Source organism: Eurosta solidaginis, chromosome 3 (genome assembly GCF_040869045.1).
Source record: "Eurosta solidaginis isolate ZX-2024a chromosome 3, ASM4086904v1, whole genome shotgun sequence".
In the NCBI taxonomy this organism is placed as follows: Eukaryota; Metazoa; Arthropoda; class Insecta; order Diptera; family Tephritidae; genus Eurosta; species Eurosta solidaginis.
This window is the reverse complement of record NC_090321.1, coordinates 78,906,078-78,927,193: the sequence shown is the minus strand read 5'-3', so window position 1 is coordinate 78,927,193 and position 21,116 is coordinate 78,906,078. Positions and strand designations below refer to the sequence as shown.

The following is a 21,116-nucleotide window of genomic DNA, read 5'->3' as shown; positions in this document are numbered from 1 at the left end:
CCAGATAATACTGAACGGTATACGGAAGAACGTTCTAAATACGCTTCTCGCCCAAGAAACCGTCTTCGGTTGGATTTTAACCGGTCGTGCAGAAGCACCTCACCCAACTAATACACGAGTATCTTTTTTTAACGAAATTAGCCTAGACAAGCAACTAACCGCCTTCTGGGAACTTGAAAACGTACCTAAGAAAAGGGCACTTAACGATGATAATGCCTATTGCGAGGAACTTTTCAGAGCTACAACAGAAAGAAACTCCGATGGCAAATATATTGTCGCCCTTCCATTTAAACAGGATTTTCCCAACAACATCTCCTTAGGGACTTCCCTAAACGGCATCTGCTCCCAATTCTACCGGAATGAGACGCGCCTAGCCAAGACACCGGCCCTACAGACAGAGTACAATAGGGTACTAGAGGAATATGGAAACATTGGGACATATGTCAAAAGTTACAAAAATCATACCACCCCACGTGAACGATTGCTACTTCTTACCCCATCATGCGGTTATAAAAGAAGAAAGCACCACGAAAAAAGTTCGTGTGGTATTCAACGCTTCGTGTCCCACAGCCAATGGCACAAGCCTCAACGACGTACTTTATACAGGCCCAGTACTTCAGGCCGACTTAACGATTCTACTCCTTCTATAGAGATTCTTTAAATATGTTTTTAATAGCGACATCGAAAAGATGTACCGGCAGATATGGGTAAAGCCAAACCAAACACAATTTCAAAGAATAGTTTTTCGCAACAACCCAAGTGACCCTATAAGCGTCTACGAATTAAAGACAATCACCTTTGGAATCAATTGTGCTCCTTATCTGGCGATAAGGACACTGCACCAGCTAGCAGACGACGTTGAAACTTCATCACCAATTGCCGCAGATATTTTACGGACAGGTATGTACGTCGATGACGTTCTTGCCGGGGGACATAGCATTGACTCCACACTCAAAGCTCGCGATGAAATCACAGATGCTTTACAGTCCGCAGGTTTTTCCCTTCGCAAATGGACATCAAATTGCTCAAGAATACTGAAAGGAATACCCAAATCTCATCTGCTCAACGAAGACTTTTTGGAATTCGAGGACACGAGTACGGTCAAGACCCTAGGCATTCGATGGAACGCGCATGCGGATTATTTTTACTTCACCGCAAAACCAATTGAAAATCGGGATATGTTAACGAAAAGGGCAATACTTTCTGCAATCGCCAAACTCTTTGATCCTCTAGGTTGGCTCGCCCCAGTCGTCATTGTTGCCAAAATCATTATGCAAAACATTTGGCTAGAAGGGACTGCCTGGGACGAACCAATGTCGGCAGGAACTCTAGACCGATGGCATAATTTTATGCAGGAATACCCCTCCATTAACGGAATTCGTATCCCACGTTGGGTGTATTTTACGCCAACCAACGACGTTGAAATACACGGCTTTTGCGACGCCTCGGAAAAAGCTACGCCACGACAGTCTTTTTACGGGCAAAGATAAAGGATGTGTTTTCTCCTTTCTTTTCTCCCCACCATTATTGCGAGCGCACCCTATCTGTGGTCTTGCCGCCGTAACATTTGGTCCTTCGAGCCGGCGCGCTCGCAATAATGGTGGGGAGAAAAGAAAGGAGAAAACACAAACGAATTCGTTATAAAAAGATACACAATAATGTTTATTGAAGTGAAAGTAAATGCAATTGTAGAATTAATCCAATTAGTAACAATTCAAGATTTCCGATTGCGGATTGTATAATGAATTTTATAATTTTGATTGACAAAGGACTTACCTTCGGTGGCTTGGCTGCTGGCGGTTTCTTAAACGTTCGCAAAAGAAGTGAAAGAGGTGAAAAAGACTTTAGTTCGCAGCCACCGCCGAATCCTAGGCATAACTATTATCCGGCGGGGTAAACGGTTATCGGTATAAACCGATATGAATAAATGAAAAAGAAAAGTAAAGCGATACGAGGGTGCACCGCCATATTTAGGCCTGTGGCCTAAACAATTGTTGTGGTGCCACTTAAAATACCAAGAATACATATTGAACAAATCTTAAGTGAAATTAATGGGGCATATTTATAGTCAAGTTAAAGTATGCGCTAAAAAATTTAGAGCATATTTCAATAAAAAGTATACTTTATCTTTATCATAGTCGCAAAAAAGCCGGATTCATCGGTTAGAGCCTTCACTAAAGTTAGAGAGGCGAAAAGCTGTCACTAAAGCTATTACTAAAATCTGTCAAATGAAATGAAATTTCAATTTACATGTGTATTCAGTAATTTAAGCTGTATTTTTGATTCAAGAAGAGTGAAAATGTCTTACTTTGAGGAAATCGAAAGAGAAATTATTATTGAAATTAGAAATTATTGACGATTCGCGATTAATGAGAAAGCCAAAAATATATAAAGAACGATTTGATCCATTTGTTTTAGGGTACAAGGTTTCTTTAAATACTAAAAAAAACATAATTCGTTTTGCGAGCAAAGCTCATTATTTAATACAATTTGTATTCTTTTTGATATTAGACAAAAAGTGCACACGGCGATGGTTACTAGGGCGTGTTTCTGAATTTCACTTCTTCATTGTATGGCGAGCTTCGAAATCAAGTACCTGCATTTGAAAAACAAGCTGATGACGATGTGAAATTCAGAATCAAGTGCTTGTAACCATCTCTCTAATATGAATAACAAACATATTCAATCTAAATATTTCAAATATACTACATGTTAACACCGTTCTATCATTTGGTGCTAACCACTTATTGTATTTGTATCTGGATTTGTGTATAAAATAAATAAGAAAACTAATTACTACAAAACACTTAAATGGAATCATTCTTCCAAGCAGATATGCGTATATATACATATAAAGCAGCGAACAGAAAAATAGCGGTGCAATTTTTATTAAATTTCGTAAATTTTCTATGTGGCAGTTTTGTTCTCTTTTATTGTTCTGTAGTAATAAATACAAATTTTAATTAATTAAAGAGATTAAAATACACTTTTTATTAACAAATTGCTTACTTTTTGAATTTTTAGCAATCAGGCGCAAGAAATGAATAACAACAAGCAAACGTCAAGACGAGTGATTTGACAACATTGCGTAGGTAATAGATTTTTTGTATGTAATAGAATTTTGCCTAAAGTAGGCTCTCGTTACAGCATGCCACTAAACTGACTATGATATACTTAGAAATGAAATGTACTCTATCTTTTTAGTGCCGCACCAAGTGAAGCATACTCTAACTCAGGACTATGAATATGCCCCAATGATTTTATGGAAAATAACGGAATTAAATACAAATGAATAACGGAATTGAATAAGTGATTTTAGACAACCTGGCAGTATAAGCGCTCTTTTAAGCACCTTGCCATATGACGCTTGCGAAGACAGTGTCATTTATATCAAAAAAAAAAAAAGGGAATTTTGTGCCAAAAAGGCAATAAGAGGTGAAAAGCTTAGAACGGAGAATGAAATAGTTCTTGAAAAGTTGTGGAAGAATTTAAAAACTTAATACAAAGCCAGATGCAATGACGTGAATCAAGGAAATAAAAAAATGCACGTAACAATCAGTTGTTTATTTGGTATAAAGACAACAGATGGCGCTGTCGAAACAACAAATTTTAACGGGTGGATTGACTGCCTGTTGAAATTCCGACAGGATAAACATAGCGGCCATTGCAGAAAATCAAAATGGTGTTTAAAAGAGATGCATTTTAGCAGAATTCTCGACTGTCAACGTCCCTCAGTCTGGTTAATTTCATCAATACCTCTGTACTACAAACAATTGCCCTTTCATCAGTCATCTTGGGTATGCAAAGCTTAATTATGAATTACGTTTCTGTCCGAAAACAAAAAATTCTGCACTTTTTATATTAAAAGTTTCTGACGAAAAGGGACAGTAAAAAATTAAACAAATTTTTTATTATAAAATGTCTCTATATTTTCTCTTGTTTTTCATATAAGTATTTTTAAAAACTCGTTTCTTTTGCAATTTAATAGCATCTCGTAACTGACATTCAGGAGGTTCAGAGCTTTCCGAGACCGGAACTGCTCCTGAAATTAAGGAATAGAAACTGTCAGAACAAAACAGAAATATGTATGCTTGCAAGTACCTACTTACCCAGCAAAGCTCGATAGAAATTGCCGTATTGTTTTAGAGATTTTTTCCCCTGAACTCCTTCCACATTGAATTTCATAACTAGTTCATCCGTCAGGATACATTTCAATGATTTAAGAATACCTTCTGGCTGTAAAATGAGGTTCATTACTTTAATCTAAATAATAAAAGAAAAAGTATATTTATATATAGAAGTCCACACAAATAATTAAAGAGTCAGAAAGTAGTCATAAAACGGAGCTTTTGAAACTTAATTTTAATGAATTAAACCGAAAACTTGAATGTTAGCGAACTAAGTTCACATACTGCCTTTTAAGACTTTTGATGCCAATAAATTTCTACTACTTCAAGTTACTCATTAACTAAAAACTCAATCCTTAAAAACTGAAATGAAAAGATAAAACAAGGTTTAACATTTGTTTTATATTTCGAGTATCTTAAAATTTCAAACCAGAAAAGTAGTAAATCAATTTTCCAATGCAAGAAAGCAGTATTAAATAAATAACATTGTAATACAATTGTACTCTTAGAACGATTTTTGAGCAAAAAAGCAGTTTAAGTGAAATTATTCTATTAAAAAAACAAAAAAAAAAAGCGGTAAATCTCATTTTACTGCTTTTGAGTAATGAGGCAGTTTGCGTCTTATTTCATGCTCCCAAAAGAACTATGTAATAAAAGTAATGGCCCTTCATAAAATTGTTTAGTAGTTCAGTATTCATTAATTGTCTTGCATAGCAAGTAAATCTATTTATTTAGTTTAAACAAACGCAAAACTCGTACCTCATACCTCTGATTTACCTTTTTACACTTTTACGCTTTTTTGCTATGCACGACAGTATTGAAGTTAGTTTTTATTATTTGTCCTTGTATTTCTTTTTAAATCCCCTATTAGGAATTTCAAACAAAAACAATAGTGCAGATTCATAGCCATAGTTGCCAATGAGCCGCCAGAAAGAGCTGCAACTCAGACTACCACCCACTTTATTTTGAATATGAACTGGATTCTTAAGAGCTGTTACTTAATACTTTGGCAAATTACTTGATGTTTTCTCAAGTAGTCGCTGTTTTTTTCTTTGTCAGATACATTTATAAAAATTTCTTCTATAATTAATTAATTAATTTTCTTTCCAAAGGTCGCAATTATGCAAATTGACTACACCTCGTAAATATGTATATAGGATACAGTTAACCAAAACTTGCTAAAACTTCCTTGAGAAAACATTTGGCATGATTTGGTTGCATTGTTGTTGCCAAAGTATCGGGTGACGGCTCTAAAAAAAAACTTCGCTTACAAAGTCATCTCTGTTGGAATTATTTATTGTTTTATTTAGTTCGGCAAGATCTTCTTCCGTTTCAATTGGGAAGTCGTGGCTAACTGAGACTTCTGCTGTATCCGTGTGCATGAATCGGTCAATAACAACTTTTTGCTCGGCGAGCTCCTTTACTAAAGCATTAACCTGTCCTGTAAGAGAAAAAAACATTATTTTCACATACTTACCTACATACCTATATATACATATCTGACGCTGCGCCAGAAAAGACCGTTTAATCAAAAAAATGTTCATTTTTTTACCGATTTATTACAAATGAAAGTTCGTTCTCGAAATTGGTAAAAAGCAGAAATCGATATGTTTATTACTTTTTGAGTTTTGCGCAAGCAAAGTCGACAGTAATTGCGCCGTATACAGGCGATCATCCGAAAGTTAGCACATACCATAATACCTGCTCGCTGTGTAAAGCTGCAGACATTGGTGCTTTATCGGTAACCGTATCGGTGACCTTATAATAGCTGATTCGACCAACCTTATGAGAATTAATGCAATCGATTATTGGTGCCACTAAGGTCGTAACCGTATCGTAGCCAACCAATTGGTTTTTGGTTTATTAGCATCGTAACGATAAACAGCTGATTACGTTAGGGATACGACTACAGCGATACGACAAACGGCACCAATGACTACAGCTTAAAATCAACACCATTCCCGATAGGGGCCTTTTTTCGTAGAGCGTCAAATATACATCTCTGGAAGTAATGGCGCATAGTCATAGTCAAAGTAAAATAGATTTTAAATTTAGTTGCAGCTTTTTTGGCAGATAGGCTCATTGAAAATGATGTCAAAAAGCTCCAACTAAATTTAAAACCCATTTTATTTTGACTATGACTATGCGCCAATGTAATTACCGCGTAAAGTGGCGTTTTCTCTTTGGAAGGTTCCTGAAAATAAATGGATTATATTTTATGTAGATAAGTATACTAGTCGTTGCATAATGTCAATAAAATTTGTTATTTGTATGAATTAAGCGGGGGTTGCCCTCATTGCTTTAAATGTATGAAAACATTTATTTGAAGCAATTTTTAATTTTTAATAATTTATTTAATAATTTGGGAAAAATTTAAACAACGTGATATCAGGACAGACAAGGCGATGTTTCGATTTACAAGGCATGTCTCCTTGTCCGTCCTGATGTCACGTTGTTTAAATGTTTCCCAAATTATTAAATAAATTATAAACAAGTAAGGAAGGCTAAGTTCGGGTGTAACCGAACATTATATACTCAGCGTGAGCTTCAATTGTACATTTCAGATAAATTACTTTTCTACATAACTCATGGCACCGCCAGTTTAAAAAAAAATGTCTCTCCATTTCCTCTTACATTAAAACTTGATAAGTGAAATATCATTGGTTCAAAACTATTTTTTCTAAGTTATAGATTATTATTCTATTCTACGACCCTATTAAATTTGTTTTATATAAAAGTGGGCGTGGTCTTTACCGATCCCGTCCGTTTTTCTACAAATATTTTCTGCTATAAGGAAAATATGTGTACACAACTTCATTGCGATATGTTAATTTTTCTTCGAGTTATGGCTACCGAAACATAGAAAATGGCTTAGTCATAAAAGGGGCGGTGCCACGCCCATTTTTAAACATTTGAAGTTTTTCCTATTTATTGTTATAAATCCACTTGGGAAAGGAAATACCATTGATATAAAGCTCTTTTTGCAAAGATATGGCTTATTTTATTCGTCCACGACCCTTTTAAAAATCTTTTATAATAAGTGGGCGTGGTCCTTAACCGATTTCGTTCATTTTTTTTTTAATCATTCCTTATAGTAAAGGCAACCTCTCTGCCGAATTTTGTTACGATAGGTTTAATGATTTTTGATTTATGATTAATAATATTTGTAAAATTGATTTTATAATAAGTGGGCGGTGCCACGGCCATTTAAACAAATTTTCAAATTTTTATCAAGAGTCTCAATATCAGTCCATATGTCAAATTTCAACATTCTAGGTGTATTATTTATTAATTAATCAGGTTTTTTGTGTTTTCCAAAATTTTATATATATAAAAAGTGGGCGTGGTTATCATCCGATTTCGCTCATTTTCAATACCAATCTATTCTGGGTCCAGATAAGTTCGTGTACCAAATTTGGTGAAGATATCTCAATATTTACTCAAGTTATCGTGTTAACGGACGGACGGACATGGCTCAATCAAATTTTTTTTCGATACTGATAATTTTGATATATGGAAGCCTATATCTATCTCCATTCCTTTATACCTGTACAACCAACCGTTATCCAATCAAAGTTAATATACTCTGTGTGCAAAGCACGCTGAATATAAAAAATTGTTATTAGGTATCTGCAGTGAAGCAAACAAAACAAGGTACCTATCCACACATATCAAAGGCTGTGCTAAACTTTTGAAAAACGCCCTATATCAGAATTTATTAGTAGGTTCTTTTGTTTCAGCAAAGATCTATTTTAGAATTCGATATATTTTGTATGAAATTTGATGCAATTTTGTACGCTAGATAATCCCAGACATTTCAAAATTACTCCGTAGATATTTTTCAAAAACAAATGACCATGAAAATAAGAGTGAGTACTAAGTACTCGTGAAGTTCGATGTGTTAACTTACTGGTATACATCTAGGAAGCTACTGTTTTCAATGTAACTAGAGCTCGTCCAGGGGTGTAAGTTACACCACAACAGAGGGTAAATGTAGTTTGGAGGTTTTCAAGGATAGCTTCGCAACTTCTTATCGGTAACAAAGGATACCGACATGTTATTGTTTTATTATCGGTTTATTATTGATAGCGAATTGTTATCGTCGAGTTTTCGATTTGTTATCTATCGGAGGGTAGCACATATGTCATGGTTTTTATATTGAAGCCTTATAGATATCTGTTTATTAACCAACCGATGAGTCGTCGTTAACATCGATAACAACCCGATACGTTTTTTGTAGCAAAGTCGATAACTTTCGATAACTTGCCGGTAACAAATTGGGAAATCTTAAGCTTTCGAATACAAACTTATATCTTTTTGATAACATATCGATAATTTTTCGGTAAATTAGCGATTACTTTTTGATAACAAATCGATAACTTTTCGAAAAAACTCTGATAAAAAGTTGGTAATAATCCAATATTAAATTGAAAACATATTGATAACTTATCAATAATTTTTCATTGATAAATCCAAAACTTTTCGATAGCAAACGGATTACCAGTCGATTAAAATTTAATTTAATTTGTATTAATTGAGCGGGGATTTCGAGAGGCTTTCAAGAGATTTATAAAGATATAATCGAAACAGCTGTCGCATTGACCGCCCTGATGTAACGTTTTAATTTTTCATATATTATTAAATAAATAAATTTACTTTAATTTTATTTCACCTCATTGTATTTTATTTTACTTTATTTCATTTCACTTTATTTTATTTTATTTTATTTTATTTTATTTTATTTTTTTCGCATTTTCTTTTGTTTATATTATTTTTATACTCAGCTGAGCAGAGCTCACAAAGTATATTAATTTTGTTCGCATAACGGTACCCCGTAAACACCATAAAATTACCTAGATAGATATAGATTTTTATATATCAAACTGATCTCGGCGAAAAAAGAAATTCCTTTGGCCATGCCCGTCGGTCCGTCTGTCCGTAAACACGATAATTTGACTAAATTTTGAGGTATATTTTTGAAATTTGGTATGGAAGTTTCTGGGCACTCATCTCAGATCGCTATTTAAAATGAACGAAATCGGACTACCCTGCAAAAATCGCGAGTACTCCATGCATGCATGTATGGAGCACTCGCTATGGACCAACCGAGTGCTCCAAAATTAACCACAATTAATACAAAAAATATGGTCCAATTAACATTGCGATGTCCTAGGACTGGACCATATACTCCAGCTCCGCATTACATCAGAGTAATCCATGGAGTACCCACAGTCCAATAAACATCGTGTAGTGATTACAATCGTTAAAAGCGAGCAATAATCGGCTTACAATATGTTCGTGTAGAAACATGAGTGGGTCCATTGCTGGATTACAGTGGAGTATAATGGTAAGTACTCCAGTGGACCACATGATCCAACGATTTTTGCAGGGTACCTATAACCACTTTTTCGATATCAAAAATTTCGAAAAACCGAAAAAGTGCGATAATTTATTACCAAAGATGGATAAAGCGACGAAACTTGAAAAATTTTGGACAATGGGTGTGGCACCACCCACTTTTAAAATAAGGTAATTTAAAATTTTTGCAAGCTATAATTTGGCAGCTGAGTATGTAATGTTCGGTTACACCCGAACTTAGCCTTCCTTACTTGTTTTGTTTACACTTCATTATTTTATATAAATCTAATCAAATAATATAAAAACATGTTAGAACCAACAAGACCTTAAAAAGAAATAAATTTCAATTTAAGCCTCAATACATAATCAAGCGATTTGTTTAAAAAAATGTATAACAATAATAACAAATAAGGAACCGAACATTACATACTCAGCTGAAAGCCATGGAGACAAAATAAGGGAAAATCACCATGTAGCAAAATGAACCTAGGGTAACCATGGAATGTGTTTGTATGACATTTGTATCAAATGGAAGGTATTAAAGAGTATTTTAAGAGGGAGTGGGCCATAGTTCTATAGGTGGACGCCATTTAGGGATATCGCCATAAAGGTGGACCAGGGCTGACTCTAGAATTTGTTTGTACGATATGGGTATCAAATAAAAGGTGTTAATGAGTATTTTAAAAGGGAGTGGGCCTTAGTTCAATAGCTGGACGAATTTCGAGATATCACCATAAAGGTGGACCAGGGGTGACTCTTTTTTTTTTTTTTTTTTTTTTTTTGCGGGGAGGCTGAAAAATGCCTAATGTACCATAATTGCTGCCGTCGCAGCAACCGTGTGTCCGTAGACTAAAAAACAGCCCCGTTCTGGAACCGTCGCCCACCCCAGCACCACTTTCGCATTACTTCAGGGTGGCGTTCCATATTTCTCATTTTTTAAGAGCCTACTGTTGTCCCTGCGTCCAGGTTCCCGCTATTTGCTCTGAGTTTCCATTTAATCGCCACTGCTTCGCATGCGCATTTCTCTGCACTTCCTCTCAGCATCCATCAGGCGTGTCATTACTATAAATGCCATTTTGCTCACTGCAGTCCAGCATTCTTTCCTGCTGCACATATGTGAAACTAAATTTCTCGTGGTAGGTTCCTCCCCAAAGACTCCATGCAAGGTGAGTCTTTCTTCGTGGAAACGGGGGCAGTAGAACATGACGTGTTCTGCGTTTTCTAACTCTGTGGTACACATTGGGCAATGAGGATCTTCCTCTATCCTACGCTTCCATAAATACTCTTTGAAACCGCCATGTCCACTCATTATCTGCGTGAGATGGTAGTTCAGTTCGCCGTGCTTCCGCTCATTCCATTGAGCTACGTTCCAAACTAGTGTGAAAGTCCAACGCCCTTTACTCGAGGCCTCCCACCGTTCTTGCCACTTAGCTATTGTTTGTGTCCTTGCTCTTTTCTTGTCTTCTTCAGATTACTTACTTACTTAATTGGCGCTTAACCGTCTAAACGGTTATGGCCGTCCAACAAGGCGCGCCAGTCGCTCCTTCGCTCCGCCAACCGGCGCCAATTGGTCACACCAAGGGAGTTTAAATCGTTTTCCACCTGGTCCTTCCAACGGAGTGGGGGCCGCCCTCTACCTCTGCTTCCATAGGCGGGTTCCGATAGAAACACTTTCTTGGCCGGAGCATCATCTTTCATTCGCATAACATGGCCTAGCCAGCGCAGCCGCTGCGTTTTAATTCGCTGGACTATGTTGATGTCTGCGTATAGCTCGTACAGCTCATCATTAAATCTTCTTCGGTACTCGCCATCGCCAACGCGTAGAGGTCCATAAATCTTTCGAAGAACTTTTCTCTCGAACACTCCCAAAGCCGCTTCATCTGCTGTTGTCATGGTCCATGCTTCTGCCCCATATAGCAGGACGGGTACGATAAGTGACTTGTAGAGTATGATTTTCGTTCGCCGAGAGAGGGCTTTACTTTTCAATTGCCTACCTAGTCCAAAGTAGCATTTATTGGCAAGATTGATTCTTCGCTGGATTTCAGTGCTGATGTTATTGCTAATGTTGATGCTGGTTCCCAAATAAACGAAGTCTTTTACTATTTCGAAATTATGGCTGCCAACAGTAGCGTGGTTGCCAAGGCGCATATGCGCTGACTCTTTGCTCGATGACAGCAGGTACTTCGTTTTGTCCTCATTCACCATCAAACCCATCTTTACCGCTTCTTTTTCCAGCTTGGAGTAAGCAGAACTAACAGCGCGGGTGTTTAGGCCGATGATATCAATGTCATCAGCATATGCCAGTAATTGCACGCTTTTATAGTATATTGTTCCAGTGCGGTTAAGTTCTGCAGCTAGTATAATTTTCTCCAGCATCAAATTAAAGAAATCGCACGATAGGGGGTCACCCTGTCTGAAACCTCGTTTAGTTTCGAACGGCTCGGAGAGGTCCTTCCCAATTCTGACTGAGCTGATGGTGTTGCTCAACGTCATTTTGCACAGCCGTATAAGTTTTGCGGGGAAACCAAATTCAGACATAGCGGCATATAGGCAGCTCCTTTTCGTGCTGTCGAAGGCGGCTTTAAAGTCGACGAAGAGGTGATGTGTGTCGATTCTCTTTTCACGGGTTTTTTCCAAGATTTGGCGCATTGTGAAAATCTGGTCGATGGTAGATTTACCAGGTCTGAAGCCGCACTGATAAGGTCCAATCAGCCGGTTCACGGTGGGCTTCAATCTTTCGCACAATACACTTGAAAGGACCTTATATGCGATATTAAGAAGGCTGATTCCACGATAGTTGGTGCATTTTGCAGTATCCCCCTTCTTGTGGACTGGGCAAAGAACACTTAGATTCCAACCGTCGGGCATGCTTTCGTCCGCCCATATTTTGCTAAGAAGCTGCTGCATGCGCCTTACCAACTCCTCGCCGCCGAACTTGAATAGCTACGCAGGCAATCCATCAGCGCCCACGGCCTTGTTGTTTTTCAATCTGGTTATTGCTATTCTAACTTCGTCATAATCGGGCGGGGGGACATATATTCCATCATCATCGATTGCGGGATCGGGTTCTTCATCTCTGCGCGGTGAATTGCTGCCTCCATTTAGGAGAGCAGAGAAGTGTTCCCTCCATAATCTAAGCACTCTCTGGACATCAGTTACCAGGTCGCCGTTTTCATTCGTACAGGAGTTTGCCCCGGTCTTAAAACCTTCCGTCTGTCGCCGTATTTTTTGGTAGAATTTTCGAGCGTTATTCCTGGTGGCTAGCAGCTCAAGCTCCTCGCACTCACGCCTTTCTGCTTCTGCTTTTTTCTTCCTGAAAAGGCGTCTCGCTTCCCTTTTCAACTCACGATAGCGTTCACACACTCCTCTTGTCGCGCTCGCTTTTAACGTAGCCCTGTAGGCAGCGTCTTTTCTTTCGGTTGCAACGCGGCATTCTTCATCATACCAGTTGTTTTTTCGTGGCCGCCGGTAACCAATTTTTTCCTCGGCGGCAGTATGAAGTGCTTTGGAGATATGCTCCCACTGCTCCTGTATTCCTTCAGGATGAGTTGTGCCCTCAGAGAGCAGGTGTGAGAGTCGAGTTGCGAAATCATTGGCAGTCTGTTGTGATTGAAGCTTTTCGACGTCTAGCTTTCCTTGTGTTTTTTGTTCCTTGTTTTTAGCCGCGTTGAGGCGGGTGCGTATTTTGGCTGCAACGAGATAATGGTCCGAATCGATGTTAGGTCCTCGGATCGTTCGCACATCTAAAACACTGGAGGCATGCCGTCCGTCTATCACAACGTGATCGATCTGATTGCGAGTATTTCGATCAGGAGACAGCCATGTAGCTTGATGTATCTTTTTATGCATGAACCTCGTGCTTGATATGACCATGTTTCGAGCACCGGCAAAGTCAATCAGCCTCAGTCCGTTAGGAGAAGTTTCATTGTGTAGGCTGAACTTTCCGACTGTAGGGCCAAAAACACCTTCTTTGCCCACCTTGGCGTTAAAGTCGCCAAGCACGACTTTTATATCATGACGGGGGCAGCGCCTCTGTCGGCGCATGGGCGCAGATGAATGATATATTAAAAAATTTTGCTTTTATTCGAATAGCGGCGAGACGCTCGTCCACAGGCGTGAACGCCAGCACTTGGCGACAAAGTCTCTCTCCCACCACGAATCCGACGCCGAAACTGCGCTTATTCGCATGGCCACTCCAATATATGTCACAATTTTTGATCTTCTTTCTTCCTTGCTTCGTCCAACGCATTTCTTGGATGGCGGTGATGTCAGATTTTGCTTTGACGAGGACATCAACCAGCCGGGCATCTGCACCAATCCCATTCAGGGAGCGGACGTTCCAGGTGCATGCCCTCAATTCATTGTCCTTCAAACGTTTGCCATGGTCGTCATCAATAGAGAGTGTATTTATCCGAGGCTTGTTGTTATATTTCATTGGAGTATGGTTTTACGTGGCGGGTCCCAAGCCCAGCGCACAACCCGCTCAGCGGGGGTGAAAATATTACTTGGCACGTTTATATAGCGAGCCGCTTGCTCCAAGACAGACGCCCGCTTGCAGCCGCACCTAGAGGTGTACAGACGCTGCCGATGAAATCTCCCCCGGCTAGCCCTTAAACCGATTATGTCAGAGTGGCCTAGCCAGGTTGTCGCCTTCTCACATTAGCTCACCGCTAAACGGGTGTTTAGCGGCTACCCAGAGGATACTTGGCCGCAAGCGACCGGCAGTAGTGAGCTGCTTGAACCGCATGCAAAAGAATCGCTCTGGCCATTCCCAGGTGAATGGCGGTCAGAAGCTTTCCCCACTTTCGTGGACTTCTACACACGGCCCCACCCTCCAGATGGTCGCTCGATATTAGTGTTATACAGATCGGCCATTTCGCTTGCCAGTAAGTCCACTGGGATTTTCCGGGTTAGAACCAGGATCGCGTCGTCGGACACCGTCCGATAAGCACTTGCTATTCTTAAAGAAGCAAGTCGGTACGCTGCTAATATATATTTTTGATGGGTCTGTTTAGATCCATACCACACTGGTGCTGCGTATAGTATTATTGAGCTGGTTACTGTGGACAATAGCTGACGTATAGCTTCCCTCGGACCACCAATGTTAGGCATTATTCGCATAAGTGATCCATTAACTTTGGTAATTTTCTCCCCCACCGCTCTGAAGTGCTCTTTGAAAGTTAACTTAGAGTCAATGTGCACTCCTAAGTATTTTAAGGAATCCTTTGAGGTGATTTGATGATCCCCGACAGTTAAGACTAACTCGTTCGCCGACCGTTTGGAGCTTACTAATACCACTTCCGTCTTTTGGCTAGCCAACTCCAGTCCTGTATTGGTCAGCCATTCCTTTATTCTTGCTACGGCGTCATTACATAATGCTTGAAGCAGGTCCAGTTTCTTGGCCACTACTACCACTGCAATATCATCAGCATATCCCACAATTTGCGTGTTTTCTGGTAGAACAATCTTTAGCACCCCGTCATACATTACATTCCAAAGCGTTGGACCGAGAACAGATCCCTGTGGGACGCCTCCTGTGATCTTGTACTCGTTAGCTCCTTGATCCGTGTCAAAAAGAAGTACTCTGTCTTTAAGATAGCTACCTATAATTCTGCGTAAGTAAGCTGGAGTGCCGAAGCTTTGCAGCGCTGCCATTATCTGCATCCAAGGGTGACTCTAGAATTTGTTTGTACGATATGGGTATCAAATAAAAGGTGTTAATGAGTATTTTAAAAGCGCGTGGGCCTTAGTTATATAGGTGGATGCCTTTTCGAGATATCGCCATAAAGGTGGACCAGGGGTGACTCTAGAATGCGTTTGTACAATATGGGTATCAAATGAAATGTGTTAATGAGTATTTTGAAAGGGAGTGGGCCTTAGTTCTATAGGTGGACGCCTTTTCGAGATATCGCCATAAAGTTGGACCAGGGGTGACTCTAGAATTTGTTTGTACGATATGGGTATCAAATGAAAGATGTTAATGAGAATTTTAAAAGGCGAGGGCTTAGTTCTATAGTTGGATGCCTTTTCGAGATATCGCCATAAAGGTGGACCAGGGGTGACTCTAGAATTTGTTTGTACGATATGGGTATCAAATGAAAGGTGTTAATGAGTATTTTAAAAGGGAGTGGGCCTTAGTTCTATGGGTGGACGCCTTTTCGAGATATCTTCATAAAGGTGGACGCGGGGTGACTCTAGAATTTGTTTGTACGATATGGGTATCAAATGAATGCTGTTAATGAGTATTTTAAAAAGGAGTGTGCCTTAGTTCTATAGGTGGACGCCTTTTCGAGATATCGCCATAAAGGTGGACCAGGGGTGACTCTATAATGTGTTTGTACGATATGGGTATCAAATTAAAGGTATTAATGAGGGTTTTAAAAGGGAGTGATGGTAGTTGTATATGTGAAGGCGTTTTCGAGATATCGACCAAAATGTGGACCAGGGTGACCCTGAACATCATCTGTTGGGTATCGCTAATTTATTTATATATGTAATACCACGAAAAGTATTCCTGCCATGATTCCAAGGGCTATTGATTTCGCCCTGCAGACCTTTTTCATTTTCTTCTTCTTAATATGGTAGGTGTAACACCCATTTTACAAAGTTTTTTTCTAGAGTTATATTTTGCGTCAATAAACCAATCCAATTACCAAGTTTCATCCCTTTTTTCGTATTTGGTATAGAATTATGGCATTTTTTTAATTTTTCGTAATTTTCGAAATCGAAAAAGTGGGCGTGGTCATAGTCGGATTTCGGCCATTTTTTATACCAATACAAAGTGAGTTTAGGTAAGTACGTGAACTGAGTTTAGTAACGATATATCGATTTTTGCTCAAGTTATCGTTTTAACGGCCGAGCGGAAGGACAGACGGCCGACTGTGTATAAAAACTGGGCGTGGCTTCAACCGATTCCGCCCTTTTTCACAGAAAACAGTTATCGTCCTAGAATCTAAGCCCCTACCAAATTTCACAAGGATTGGTAAATGTTTGTTCGACTCATGGCATTAAGAGTATTCTAGACAAATTAAATGAAAAAGGGCGGAGCCACGCTCATTTTGAAATTTTCTTTTATTTTTGCATTTTGTTGCACCATATCATTACTGGAGTTAAATGTTGACATAATTTACTTATATACTGTAAGATATTAAATTTTTTGTTAAAATTTGACCTAAAAAATTTTTTTTTTTAAAGTGGGCGTGGTCGTTCTCCGATTTTGCTAATTTTTATTAAGCATACATATGATATCTTCAACGACTGCCAAATTACAGCTTGCATAACTTTCAAGTTATCGTGTTAACGGACGGACGGACGGACATGGCTCAATCAAATTTTTTTTCGATACTGATGATTTTGATATATGGAAGTCTATATCTATCTCGATTCCTTTATACCTGTACAACCAACCGTTATCCAATCAAAGTTATTATACTCTGTGAGCTCTGCTCAACTGAGTATAAAAATTACGAATTTGCTCATGTTTGTATTTGCCATGGCGGAACAAGAAACGGATGGCAGTCGGAAATCAACTGATTTGTACTTTTTTAATATGATTTGCATCTTCAACATCCGGCGTAGTACGATTTTGACATTAGTCCATCGATTTTCAAAAACAAAGTACATGGAATTTGTATTTATGTTTGTAAGTATGTCGCCGTGCTTCGTATTTGTATGTATGTGTACGTGCGTTCAGAATTTCCTCAAACTCTGGAGTTAGCGCTCAAAACGCCTGTACCATTTGTTGAAGCATACATTCGCCTATTACTTAAAGGCGGTGACACAATAGCTGTATTTCGTTGCTAACTAGTACAATTAAAACACTAGCTAGCTTACCGAATTGCATGGAAAGCAACAATAAAAATTAATCGAGTTGAGTTGGCTAAGCGCTTTCAGTTGAAACCGCTTATGTAATTGTCGACCTGATTGATAGTGTTGTATAGTGTTGCATATTCAAAAATAGGGCACTATTGTGAACGAGCGAATGAAATGAACATATGAATGTGCAGATAAACAAAAATAACAAAATAACAGCGTGGCGGCAGGGTGACATATATACAAACAAACACACGCATTTCATGTAAAAAAGTAACAATTAGCTTATAAACCTCCACCATCTGTATGGTTTTGGCATAATGATACTGTTTAGCTAGTTGAAGCGTTTTCTTCAAGCTCGCTTGAAAAAAAATACACCTAATGACATTTTTCATATAGATGCGTTTAACACAAGCTTATGTAATCCAATAACATCGCCACAATCAACCAAGATGTTGCGTTTGTAAATATGAAGGAACTTCAGACTTGGCAATTGAAGTTTATTACGCCCGTTCACATACAAAATTTCGCGAAGCACTGTTGTAAACATTCTCCCTATACAATACAAATACTTGCTAACATATTTGGTGTCGTATTCGATTGTTATATTGCAGTTTTTAATTGCGAAAAATGTTAGAAAATTTACCAACCAGTGGGAAAAATATTTTCACTTGCAAAGTGTGCCAACACCCTTAGCCAAAGCAAATGTCAAATTCTTCTTCCTATGATTTGCTTGGAACAAAATTGGGAAGTTGGCTCCTTTTCAATATCAGATGGCGCCAGTGTCGCTCATTCTACCATTCTCCATAAAAATACGTGCAATCTACTCATAATGCATAAGCATGTGTTAAACTCATCTATATGAAAAACTGCTTATGTGTCGGACCTATACAGCCCAATTCTAAACGAAAATTCCGTGCGAGTTTTTTCCCTTCTCCCATTCCTCGTATTCTAAATAAAAATTCCTTGTGAGTTTTTTCACTTCTCCCTTTCCTCCTATTCTGAATAATGTTCGAAAAAGCGGAAACCGGTTATGGGAGAAAAGTAGGTATTATGAATGTGAGGGAGATTTCTCTGCCATTTCATAGGAGTTTTTTCACTAGTTAAATTAAAGGGAATGTATCAAAATAGTTAAAGGAAAATGGTTATTTTAAGACAGAACACTTATTTGTACAAATTTGTGCTAAAATATGTAATTACATTCTACCACAATATTCTCACTGTTAATACAACAACAACAACCACAATATTCTTTATTTTAAGTCGAAAAGTATATCATAAGCAACGGAAGAGCTCTTCGCATATTTGATGCAGCCATCCAGATATTGCGCAAAGATTTTTAAGAAGGCTTAAATAGATTTTGGCATATAGCGAAAGGCGAACTCAACTCGACTTGGCCGCCAGAAAATTGCTTTGCTGAATGAAAGCAGGCAACTCCAGTGGATTTGTGTTATCCCGCCGTCTTCTTCTTCTTATGCTACTCTGTTGATGTTGCTGTGGCACAAATTCATTACTCATTTCAGTGAATAACACATGAAATGCAATACTGTGCATTGTTTATATTTTATTTCTTAATTTCAAACAAATTTGCAACAATAATTAAACTTTTCAATTTTTTAAACGAAATAAGAAATGCGCAACGAAATTTCAATTCACAAAACAGCTGACTTCGAAAATTCGAAATTCCTATTCCCCAATTATTCTTCTCCCTAGGAGAAAAGAATTGGAGGAATTTTTCCGCGGGAATAAAAAAATCCGCGAGAACAAAATTCCGCGAGAATATTTAGAATTGGTCTGATAATGTTTGTTTAGTCTGCGAGGAAGGCGGACGATAAAAAAGCTAAGCCAGCCACGACAATCCTAACAGGGTCACACTGATTGGCACGGTAACAAAACCCATTTTGCGGTACCAAAACTTTATTGATTCACTGTATGTTAGCACGCATTTATGTAGGTATGTATGTATGTATGTACATTTGTGAGCATACTCACTTTTCAACTCGTCGAATTGCTGAGCCATATAAACTAAAATTTCTTCGTTCGATTTACAGTATTCGGGATTAGTTCTACTAACTTCTTGCTGCAATCTTCTGAACTGGGCTATAAAATTATTCATTTTCACAGAGTTAATATGAATCAAATGCCGTTTACTTATCATTTTGCAGTTATTTATTTATTTAAATATTTATGTATATTATTTGCCAATGAAAACATCGACTCACTACTACGCTGCGCACAAAATAACTGAAAAGTACACAAAGAAAACAACAAAACTACCACTAGACAGCTGAAGAGTATAGTACATATGTACTGTATGGAGTACAAGAGAATGTGTAGGCATAGGCGTAGTGTGTGGTATTGGTATATGTACTATATAGAATACTACATACCCAATAAACATTCAGAGTAAAAAAAAAAGTCAAAACACACCTAACGCCATTGTGAATAAAACTGAGTGTGATATCTTATCTGTCAACTGCCTGACAGGATGTTCAATATGGCTACTTTTTAGCGTATTGACAGCGTGTTCAATATGGCGGCGCATATCTTCAGCGGGTGATAGAAAGAGATACAGAATGAGACAGCGATAGTCAATTACAAATCAGGTGATCCAATCACTTTGGAATTTTGACGTCTATGCAGAAGATATCACACTTAGTCAAAGCAAAGAGGATAAATACAATTTGTATTTATCCTCTTTGGTCAAAGATTGATCGAAGAGTAAAGATGTTCCAGGGACGAAAAATAGTGTGAAGCAACCTTCACAAAACCTCTAGTAGGTCACATTCACCACTTACCACAGCAGAATTTGTTAACTACCACTGTCTGTATTTGTTATTTGATAATTATTTGTACACTTTTTTCAGCTAATGTGTTCAGAATTTTAACTTTTACTCTCTAAAACTCGAATCAGTGTATTTCTGTGCTTAAATTATGTTCAAAATTGTGTTAAAGTTTTTGGTGTGGTGGAAGTGACCTACTAGAATTTTGTTACGCTCCGCTGCTTTCCACCGAAATTTGCGCCTGCAACATCTTTACTCTTCGATCAATATTTGACTTAGTTTCATTCACAATGCCTAAAACGTTTACACTCATTATGAGCTCATTAAAGAACCAAAAATTACCCTTCTTACAGTGGTCGTTCGGTATGAGCCTCTTTTCATCCGATTCATTCAGTGCGATCAGACTTCTATTAAGCTCATAATTTTGTTCTTATATGACTACATAAGGGATTACGATAGGTCAGTTCAGTGCGGATTTTGCTAGAGGAGGGAGTCTTTAAAGTGGAGCATACCGACGTGAAAACATACGAAAGCTCGACACACCAACCAGGCTATACCTCAGAGACAATTTGTGGTTGCAATTAAAAAAATCCCAAATACATACTTATGTACATACATTGCTAATATATGAACAATAATTAGATTAGGCGAAGCGTTTTTAAACGGTTTTATTTAGCATGACTTGACAAGCAGGTCGCACGGCCGCATGCACGGCCGTTGTGAACGAATTTTGTAATTGAAATTTAAGTAACTTCCCGATAAGCTACAAGCTTGAAACTTAGAATATAGTTCAGAACCCGATGATAATGCAATAATAAGAAAAAAACGCCGCTAGGTGGCGGAAGGATCGATATATTTACAAAAATCGTATTTGCGGTCCTAATTGGCTCATATTTGGAGCACATACTACATACAGGAATAGAAAGCGACCTATGAAAACAATCGGTGCTAGGTGGCGCAAGGATCGAGATAGTCACAAAAATCGTATTTGTGGTCCGATTTGGTCCATATTTGGAACACATAATACATACATGAA

General features: G+C 38.2%; 1 protein-coding gene across 3 annotated transcripts; it reads right to left on the bottom strand.

The window, feature by feature from the left end:
- Positions 1-3,895: 3,895 nt before the first annotated feature.
- Positions 3,896-19,571, bottom strand: LOC137246482 (uncharacterized). Of its 3 annotated transcripts, none has more exons than XM_067777575.1 (5): positions 19,290-19,571; positions 6,289-6,321; positions 5,399-5,568; positions 4,110-4,263; positions 3,896-4,042 (listed from the first exon to the last, which is right to left on the bottom strand). In XM_067777575.1, exons 1-5 carry the CDS (start codon positions 19,453-19,455, stop codon positions 3,912-3,914), a joined length of 654 nt encoding a protein of 217 aa, XP_067633676.1. In that variant the 5' UTR covers positions 19,456-19,571; the 3' UTR covers positions 3,896-3,911. The 3 variants fall into 3 exon arrangements, with proteins under 3 accessions (XP_067633676.1, XP_067633678.1, XP_067633677.1); XM_067777577.1 differs by having other exon boundaries at positions 3,915-4,042; positions 4,102-4,263; positions 19,290-19,569; XM_067777576.1 differs by having other exon boundaries at positions 3,916-4,042; positions 4,106-4,263; positions 19,290-19,570.
- Between the last annotated feature and the right edge of the window lie 1,545 nt (positions 19,572-21,116).